Consider the following 10,230-nt stretch of genomic DNA (forward strand, 5'->3'; position numbering starts at 1 on the left):
TAGACTATATTTATTATAATTTTCAAGGTTTAATGTGGAAAAAGATTTTCACAGGGTATGATGACTTTACATAGGCACTATCTATACCTTCTGTAACATTTGAATATTTTATTATGTTAATAACTGATGTAGGTACACTGTAATGTCCTTATCACCAAATAATACTTGGGCTGACTTACCAGTTTGTCATGTTATTATAGTAAATATATTATTCCAGGGTAGTGTGATGCAAAGCACATGAGCCAGCTTTATATTTTTTCTGTTCTGTTTCTGCTATCAAATTTGAGATGAAGCCATACAATACACATTTTTGCTAAATTAAAAGGTTTTATTTCTTCCTTTATTCTGTAAAAATATAGACAACTTTGTTAGTCTATCTTTCACTAATATCTAATACTACAAAGAATCACCACGGATTTCAAATCACATTTGCAAATCAGTTTAAGGTACAGATTCAAAGTCCATATTGAGGTTGAGGTCACACTGCACCAGGTTATGGCATTTGTTTTTCCTATTATATTTTGAAATAGTGTTGGTTAAGAATCAAGTTTATTGTGTTAGGGTTCAGCAATTATTACAGAAATATCAGTTCATTTTCATCTTCATTTGATGTTCATTTCAATATCATTTTCTTCTAAAAATGTGACATTGGTTTTTGCAACAATATACATAGGAAAATTATAAATTAAGTAAACAAAACCATTTGCTTACATAATTAATTCTTTCATTTCTTTGAATGTATTAGTTTTGAAAAAAAAACTCAACAACTATTTTATTAAATTTATTTATTTATTTATTTATTTATTTATTTATTTATTTATTTATTGTTATTGTTATTATTATTATTAAAAACATTTTAAACACCAATGGAACTTGCATAAGGACATTGGCTCTGACATGACATGATAGGGGAGCAACCTGCTCTAAAATGATTGCTGGGTTGACTATTTTATTGAATGTATTTATTTATTTGTTTGTTTGTTTGTTTGTTATTATTATTATTATTATTATTATTATTATCATTATTATTATTAATAAAAACATTTTAAACACCAATGGAACTTGCATATGGACATTGGCTCTGACATGACATGATAGGGGAGCAACCTGCCCTAAAATGATTGCTGGGTTGACCAAACAGATTGAGAAACACGTACATTATAATATTTAGGGATGAGTTAATGATCTATTTTGAAGTGACTTTTGTCAGCAAATAATTTACAATAAATAGTCAGTCTCTTTGTGCAGTCATCACAAACCACCAGCCATGAGAGCTGTTGTGCTTGCCTTGACTCTGGCCCTTGTGGGTAAGTCATCTTTAATTTCATTAGTAGATGTTATAGTGATTTTATTTGCTAGAAAGGAATTAATGCTATTATGAAAGTTTTTATAATATCACTATGGTGTATTATTTTTCTTTTTTATTTAGCGAGTCATCAGATCAACCTTGGTAAGTAAAGTTTTCTTTAAAAAATAAAGAAACATTACAATCGTAATGTAACACATCATAACATTATGAATTTTCTCCAATATGATCAGTTCCAGAGTTTGCTGCTGGAAAGACCTTTGTGTACAAGTATGAGGGTTTGTTATTGGGAGGTCTGCCTCAGGAGGGTCTGGCCAAGGCTGGTGTAAAAGTCAGCAGCAAGGTTCTCATCAGTGCTGTAGCACAGAATACCTTCCTCATGAAGGTAAATTTATGACACAGATGTTGTCAACAAGAAAGACATGTATGGTTAGCCTGTAACATGAACTAAATGTAGATATTTTTTACCCACAGCTCTCAGATCCTCAGCTTTTTCAGTACACTGGCATCTGGCCCCAGGATTCTTTTGATCCTGCAACAAAGCTCACCTCAGCACTAAATGCTCAGCTTGTAATTCCTATCAAATATGAGTATGCTAATGGTGTGGTAGGTAAAATATTTGCCCCTGCTGGAGTCTCTGCTACTGTTCTTAATCTGCACAGAGGTATCCTCAACATTCTTCAACTCAACCTCAAGAATACACAGAATGTGTATGAGCTGCATGAGGTAAACTTGAGTGATAATTATTACCAGTAGAATTCATATTAGCTAAATCCAATACTTGGCATATTAGCTAATTCTTTTTCATTCTCAAAGGCTGGAACTCAGGGAATCTGCAAGACCCACTACATGATCAGTGAGGATGAAAAGACCCATCAGGTTGCTGTGAGAAAGTCCAAAGACCTGACCAACTGCCACGAAAGAGTCATAAAGGATATTGGTTTAGCTTACACTGAAACCTGTGTTGAATGCCAGCAGGTAATTTGTAAAGCTATATATGATCTGTCTATTCAAGGTAAAGTTACAATTTCAGTAACTTATTAGTGTAATTTCCTCATCACAGAGGCTGAAGAGTCTGACTGGGACTGCAACATTCAGCTACATCATGAAGCCCACTGATACTGGTGCTCTGGTTTCTGAGGCAACAGTTGAAGAAGTTCATGAGTTCTCACTCTTAAATACACAAACTGGAGCAGCTCAAATGAGAGCCAAGTATGATTTATACTCTTATATTTATAGCATATAATTGTATAATTCATATATATTTTTACATGACAAATTCAATAATTCTGTGATATTTCTCATTTCAGGCAAACGCTGGATTTACTGGAAGTACAGAATGCCCCAGTTGCTCCCCATGCGGGTGAATACTTGAACCGTGGATCCCTGCAGTATGAATTTGCAACTGAGATTCTTCAAACCCCCATTCAACTGCTGAAAATCAATAATGCACAGGCCCAGGTATTAGTTTATTTTTAATACAATCATTCACATTTTTTAATACAATCTTTCAGTTTATTTTTAATACAATCATTCACTGTATTCATTTGGACAAAAAGCTTATCATACTTTATTGACACAGAATTGACACACAGAACTTTAATTCTCTTACAGATTGTAGAGGTCTTGCAGCATCTGGTTACAAACAACATGGATATGGCTCATGAGGATGCTCCTCTGAAGTTTGTCCAGCTTGTCCAGCTCATGCGCGTAGCTACTTTGGAGGATATTGAAGCCATCTGGGCTCAGTACAAGACCAAACCTGTTCACAGGTGAGGATGTATAAAAATTACTATAAAGTAAAATAGAGTAATGTTTAAAGTAAAGTTTATTTGATTTTCTAAAATCCTTTTTGCGGCAGGCGATGGATTTTGGATGCACTTCCTGTAGTGGGTACAACAGTAGCATTGAGATTCATCAAGGAGAAGTTTCAAGCTGATGAGCTCGCTGTCCCTGAACTCACTCAGACCCTTCTGGTTGCTTTGCACATGGCCACAGCTAATCCAGATGCTATTCACCTCACTTCTGTGAGTGGAGGTCTTACGTCTTATCATGTAGTTCAAGTATTTGTATCCAAAAGAACCTTGTATAGATATTATAAAATATTTCAATATTTTCCTCATCAAACAGAATCTGGCTTTTAACCCCAAAGTCCAGAATATTCCAGTGCTGCGTGAAGTTATCATGCTCGGCTATGGTTCCATGATTGCCAAATACTGTTCTGAAGTTCCTACATGTCCTGCTGATCTTCTTAAGGTAAAGCTTCTGTTTATTCATGCACATTTGTATAAACAATTTCAAAATATAAAATCAATTATACGATTATGGAAGAATTGCTTATATGCTCAAATACAAGAGTAAAGTTCTGTTTAATTTATTGTTTTTTTATTATCAGCCTATTCATGAGCGTGCTGCCGAAGCTATTTCCAAGGGTGAGATTCGTGAAATTACACTGGCTCTTAAAGTTATGGGCAATGCCGGCCACCCTGCCAGCCTTAAAACCATCATGAAACTCCTGCCTGGATTTGGAAGTGCTGCTGCTGCCGTTCCCCTGAGGGTCCAGATTGATGCTATCTTGGCTCTTAGGAACATTGCCAAGAATGAGCCAAAGATGGTCAGTATGTGATGATGTGTTAAAACAGCTGTTGTTATGGGTGACTGTTCAAGCATCTTAAACATTTTATTTGTTGTAGGTTCAGCCAGTGGCACTGCAACTTTTCATGGACAAGGCACTCCATCCTGAACTGCGCATGGTTGCTTGTATTGTGCTGTTTGAGACCAAACCGTCTGTAGCCCTTATGGCAACTGTTGCTGGTGCTTTAGAGAAGGAGACCAACATGCATGTGGTCAGTTTTGCTTATTCTCATATCAAGTCTCTGACCAGAAGCATGGCCCCTGACTATATGCATGTGTAAGTCTATTTTTTTAGGACAGTTCATTCATATAGGTGTAAATCTAAAAGTAAGTAGTGATTCCAATCAAAGCCACTAAGTAACGAATTTTTACTCATTCTGCAGGGCTGCCGCTGCAAATGTTGCCATCAGGATGTTGAGCCCCAAACTGGAGAGACTCAGCTATCATTTTAGCAGGGCTATCCATTTCGATCTCTATATCTGTATGTTTCAATATCTTTTATTATTGCATTTGTATGTTTGTGGGAAAAAATAATTTTGTATTTACAAATGTTTATACTTTCTATTTCAAGCTCCATTCATGGTTGGTGCTGCTGGTAGTGCTTACTTGATCAATGATGCGGTCACCACCTTGCCCAGAGCTGTTGTGACTAGAGCACGAGCCTACCTGGCTGGAGCTGCTGCTGATGTACTTGAGGTACAAATATCTCTCTTTAAGGATGTTGAAGTCATTAAGAATTTGGAATGTTGTCTTGTTTCAACCACTGGTACTTACATTCATTCATTTATGTCAACCAGGTTGGTGTGAGAACTGAAGGACTACACGAAGTTCTTCAGAAGTCTCATGCTGTGAATGAAAATGATGACCGCGTCACTAAAATAAAGCGCACCCTTAAAGCTGTAAGCTGCTTATAAAATCTATCAATTTTATGTTTCTGCTGTGTAGTTTGAGTTATACCAATTGTTTCATATACACCTTTCTTCTGTTTTTATACCAAGCTGATGGATTGGAAGTCTATGCCAGAAAATCAACCACTGGCTTCCATCTATGTCAAAGTTTTTGGACAGGAAATAGCTTTTGCCAACATTGACAAAATCATCATCGAACAAGTAGCACAGGTATTTAAATTAATTCCTTTTATTTAAGCAAGAGAAAACTCTTCTATAAGATTGAAATGTAAAGTAGTGTAAAATATTTCATACAAATAAATATTCTATTTATTAGATTTGACTTGATGTACAGGTCATAGTGTCAATACCCTTAAAATAAATAATTGCAATTAAAATAAATCAAATGTAATGCACAATCTACAGATTGCCACCGGATCACAAAGCCGTGAAATGCTGAAAGAGGCTGTTAAGGCATTGCAGAAAGGTATTGCCTTCCAGTATGCCAAGCCCCTGTTGGCAGCTGAAGTGCGTCGCATTCTGCCTAGTTGTCTTGGTGTGCCAATGGAGCTTGGTTATTACACTGCTGCTGTTGCTACTGCAGCTGTCAATGGTATGGTTTTATAATGATTTTTAAACTACAAATGTCAAACATGTAAATTTAGTCAACTGTCTGACAAAATTATTCCTTTCATTTAGTTAAGGCAACTATTACCCCTCCTTTACCTGAGCATCCAGAGACTGTCTCTCTTGATCAGTTGATGAAGACTGATCTCCAGTTGCAAGCTGAGGCCAGACCAAGGTACACTTTCAAAATAACAAGTTACAGACAGATTTTCTTCAGTCTTATAGAGCTGGAAATGTTATATGACATTGTATGAACCTTATTTTGCTTTTAGCGTTGCCCTCCAGACTTTTGCTGTAATTGGAGTGAACACTGCCTTGATTCAGGCTGCTGTTATGGCCAGAGGAAAGATACACACTGTTGTACCAGCAAAAGTAGATATAAGAGCTGACCTTCCAAAGGGCAATGTAAAGCTGGAGGTTCTGCCTGTTGCTGTTCCTGATCATATTGTTGCTGCAAGGTAAGAAATGATGTGATAATTTCACCTGTATATGAAAAAAGAATTAGCAATTATCATAAAGAAGAAAGCAAAATTTTGCTCAAACACACAAAGAAAGACACTACCAACAAGAAGTTAATTCACTGTTATTTCCTCAGCTTTGAGACCGTTGCTGTGGCCAGAAACGTTGAGGACCTCCCCAATGAGAGAGTCGTATCTCTGGCACCTCCAGCGTCCTCTGATGCTGCAGAAAGGTTGATACCTGCTTCAATTCAGAAGTCCTTGTGTGGTGTTTTTCCTTATATTCACATTAAAGGATGTCTTGAGTTTGACTCCCAGAATGCTGGCTTTATGGCATTAAATCCTCTGTATTATATTATTGGACGGCACTCAGCTAAAATTTCAGTGCAAGGAGGTAAATAAAGAGGTCAAAATATTTGATTGTAGTTGAATTCAGATTAGTTTAAAGACATGAAAGAAATGCTGTTGTTTATGCTTTAGGTGATGGACAAACCCTTGAAAGACTGGAGCTCGAGATGCAAGTTGGCCCTAAGGCAGCTGAGAAGCTTATGAAGGAAATCAGCCTTGTTAATGTTGAAAATCCTGAAGAAAGTACCATCCTGTTGAAATTGAGGGAAATTCTGGAGGCTGGACTGAGGAAGCGTAACTCCAGCTCCTCATCCTCTGTCAGCAGCAGTAGAAGCGCCAGCAGCAGTAGGAGCGCCAGCAGCAGTAGGAGCGCCAGCAGCAGTAGGAGTTCTAAGAGCAGCTCTATGAGTTCTTCCAGTGCTCGTGTGAGCAAGGTAAAGCATTACCATATGACTGGATAAGGGATCTGTTACTTAATTCATTATATAATGCACTACACTCAGCAAACATAAACCTTAATCATAAGCATGTGTAATGTCTACATCATTTACAATAATAGTAATAATAAGAGGAGGAAGAAGAAGAAGATAAAAAAGAAGAAGAAATAAAACCCCTTCTTTTGAGACATTTTGTTTGTCCCTTTCTCAGGTCTAAATATATCTTTTAAAATAAACAAGCGATTTTTCTTTTCTTTTTTTCCTTTTCCCGTGCCGTGTACATGTCATTTATTCCAATTTACAATGTTTTCCATTGGAAAAATTAGTTATTTACTGTTTTTTCATAGAATACAAATGCATACCGTCAGTTCCAGAAATTTCATAAGGATCAGGTAATTCCAGAAGAATATTTATTTATTTATTTGTTTGTTTGTTTGTTTGTTTCTTTGTTTATCAATAAATACATTTTCTTTTTTAGTACCTGACATTACAGGGAACATCAAAGGCCAGCAGCTCATCTAGCATTGAGGCTATACAGAGAAAGGTAGAATAACATTTGTGGCATGAATTAATAGATATTAAATATAAATTAATAGAAGTAAACATCCTAACTTTTTCAATGTGCTATTTTTGTAAATATTTATGAAGGTTAATGTTTATATTTTCAGTCTAAGATACTTGGAGATTCTATTCCACCCATTTTTGCCATCATTGCTCGCGCCGTTAGAGCTGACCACAAGCTGGGCTACCAGATTGCTGCTTACTTGGACAAACCCACTTCAAGAGTACAGGTTGTGTTTGACTCTATCTCTCAGAATGACAAATGGAAGATCTGTGTTGATGCTATCCTTCCAAGCAAGCATAAATTCGCTGTAAGTTGTAACACAAACGTCTTTCCAAAAAGTTTTTGAATGCTTTTTACAAAATATATATTTAATGATTTATTGCTTATGCTAAGCAAATATTCTCTTATTAGGCAAGGTTAGCTATTGGAGAGCAGTGCCAAGGATATTCTGTAGCTTTCAAGGCTGAAACTGGTCTGCATGAGGCACATCCTGCTGCTTGTTTGGAATGGGACTGGAACAGAGTCCCAGCTATTGATATCCCCTATGTTAAGAGGTATTAAAAATAATCAAAGTAGCTAATGTATTATTGTGTGTTAAAATTTTAAAATGAAAAAGTACAATTCTGATTATATTTTAAAATTATTCTTCTTCCAACAGGGCAAGGGAGTTCATCTTTAATGTTGCTCCCTTTGCTGGAATTAATGCTGACAGAGCTGAAAACAGTGAGAGACAGATCAATGTAATTGTTGCCCTACCCACTCAAAAGTCTCTAAACATTGTTTGTAGGATTCCAAAGGTAAGAATTATGGCTAATAAAGTCTTTGCATGGTTTAATATTTGCAAATAAATATTGAACCTTTTTAATGTGCTTTACCTCCCAGATGACACTGTCAAAGCAAAATGTGCCTCTTCCTATTGAACTGCCTATTGAACAAGATGGAACCATTCAAGCTCTCCAGAATTTTGACATTCGTACCATTGTTGAAAAATGGCTGAATGATAACAGAGAAAACTGACATATTTGATTATAAGTATGTAAATTAAGTGAAATGAAATAAAGAGCATCCAAAAGGCAAAAATGTTTTAGCACTTTGTGACTTTGTGTGTGGCTATTTTACTTTTCATTATCTGTACTTGTCCCTAGTACTCTACAAAGAAAAATATTGTGGTATATTTTCTGTCCAGTCATAAGTATAAGCAACAATGAAATGAAAAAAAAGAAAAGCATGAAAAGCTTTTCCAAAGCATTTCACCAGATCACATTTACACAAGTATTCAGACATCGTTCTATAGAGTATATGAACATTAAGACATCGTTCTGTAGAACACATAATATATATGTGAATGTGCATGCGCTTATATACTGTAGTTAAAACGCTTCCAATTTCCTCTGCCCTCAATGCTCTGAACCACAACACTGGTGTTGAAACCTGGGATTGATGAAAGATAGGCCTTGTTACCAATTGTTAAGATTCTTGTTAAAAAACACCAGATCAAGCAATGTTGGACAGGTACTTTTTGCAGTACAATGTTTGCAGTACAATGTTATTTTTGCAGTACTGTACTATTTTTGCAGTGATGTTTGCAGTACAATGTTATTGGCCAGGCATTCACAGCAATGTTTGCAGATGGTGTGTAGCATGTTACAAATGTCATCTGGTGCCAGCTACCCCATTGTTTGCCGTTGTACCTATTACCAATAATTGACATCCCCTTTAAAGAATTGTTATGGACCTTGTCTGGCCATTAGATCAGCCTAAATAAATTGTAATTGCTTTTGGTGTACCATGCAATGCCATTCCTGAAAGCACTGCCTCTGCAGACATCTCAGTGTTTAGTGTAGCCGAAGGACTTTTCCATATTATCCTCTGAGTCGGGATACAAAAAGAGATCCTGATTGTCCATGGCATAGTGTTTATGTCACAACTACCCCACCCTCCTTAAAACTTGGAGAGAGTAGTCCCTGTGACATTGTTGATGGTGGTTCCAGAAAGAGAAGAAGCATGGACCAGAGGTAAATTTAAAATTGGCAGTTTCACCGCCTCTCACTGTTCTCTCTCATGGAGGTTGGCAGGGTGCAATGGGAATTCCAGCCATGACAGGAAGCCTCTTTCCTGATCATGTGCCCTGAATGAAAAATAGTTTTTTGCAAGAGAAATCTGGCCTCTGCTTAGGGCAAGAACTGGTGCGCCAACGTGAACAGAGGGTGTGAACACAAACCACCCTAATGATTGAGGTAGGGAACCATCAAAGGTATTTCCTGAGGTGTGGTAAAAAGTGTTTAAGCACTAGAAATACAGCATTAATCTTCGGGTAATCACTCCCAAAAGCCACTCCCTAACCCAAGTGGAAGACATCCATTGAGAGAGTCCTGCAGCAATTACGCTCTAAGAGTGGGACCCAAAATGAGAAACCAGTGTCTTTCCCTAAAAAGGGTGTCAGCGGGGGTGAAAATCCCTGTTATCATGTGTAGCAGACCTAATTGAATAGCTTCAGCTGCTACCTCAGTGGCAGAAAGGCATTTGCCTTGTCAAATGTCCTTTATGGCTGAAAGGACAGAATCCTTCAGAGCAGGAAAGAGACATGCCTGCATAATGGCTGAATCTTTAACTATCCCCAGGAAGGCCACGGCCACCCCTGTATAAACTCTAGCCACCCCTGTGGCCACCCCTAGTATGAATGTGAATTTGAATGCATAATGAAAATTCACAATAGTTCATGAAGTGAAAAATAAATAAATAAATTGTCATAGATAGATAGATAGATAGATAGATAGATAGATAGATAGATAGATAGATAGATAGATAGATAGAAATTGTCAGATAGATAGTAAGAAAGATAGATAGATCGATAGATAGATAGATAGATAGATAGATAGATAGATAGATAGATAGATAGATAGATAGAAATGGCCATAGATAGATAGATAGATAGAAATGGTCATAGATAGATAGATAGATAGATAGA

General features: G+C 36.7%; 1 protein-coding gene across 2 annotated transcripts; it reads left to right on the plus strand.

Moving 5' to 3' along the window:
- The first annotated feature begins 1,171 nt into the window (after positions 1-1,171).
- On the plus strand, positions 1,172-8,344 carry LOC132853667 (vitellogenin-like). Of its 2 annotated transcripts, none has more exons than XM_060881582.1 (27): positions 1,172-1,307; positions 1,430-1,450; positions 1,540-1,691; positions 1,781-2,032; positions 2,123-2,284; positions 2,370-2,518; positions 2,617-2,767; positions 2,921-3,078; positions 3,168-3,333; positions 3,437-3,562; positions 3,702-3,920; positions 4,000-4,217; positions 4,324-4,421; positions 4,512-4,636; positions 4,738-4,839; positions 4,939-5,058; positions 5,254-5,440; positions 5,527-5,629; positions 5,727-5,912; positions 6,050-6,306; positions 6,393-6,694; positions 7,045-7,089; positions 7,176-7,241; positions 7,366-7,569; positions 7,674-7,816; positions 7,921-8,059; positions 8,145-8,344. In XM_060881582.1, the coding sequence occupies exons 1-27, from the start codon at positions 1,268-1,270 to the stop codon at positions 8,277-8,279; spliced, it is 4,026 nt and encodes a 1,341-aa protein (XP_060737565.1). In that variant the 5' UTR covers positions 1,172-1,267; the 3' UTR covers positions 8,280-8,344. The 2 variants fall into 2 exon arrangements, with proteins under 2 accessions (XP_060737565.1, XP_060737575.1); XM_060881592.1 differs by having other exon boundaries at positions 7,191-7,241.
- Positions 8,345-10,230: the final 1,886 nt, after the last annotated feature.

This window comes from Tachysurus vachellii, chromosome 1 (assembly GCF_030014155.1).
Source record: "Tachysurus vachellii isolate PV-2020 chromosome 1, HZAU_Pvac_v1, whole genome shotgun sequence".
Taxonomy (NCBI): domain Eukaryota; kingdom Metazoa; phylum Chordata; class Actinopteri; order Siluriformes; family Bagridae; genus Tachysurus; species Tachysurus vachellii.

Coding starts and splice junctions, on each gene's coding strand:
- LOC132853667 (XM_060881582.1), top strand. CDS start 1,268: ATGAGAGCTGTTGTGCTTGCCTTGACTCTGGCCCTTGTGG. Junction 2,285..2,369: donor CCTGTGTTGAATGCCAGCAG/GTAATTTGTAAA, acceptor TCCTCATCACAG/AGGCTGAAGAGTCTGACTGG. Junction 7,242..7,365: donor TTGAGGCTATACAGAGAAAG/GTAGAATAACAT, acceptor TTATATTTTCAG/TCTAAGATACTTGGAGATTC.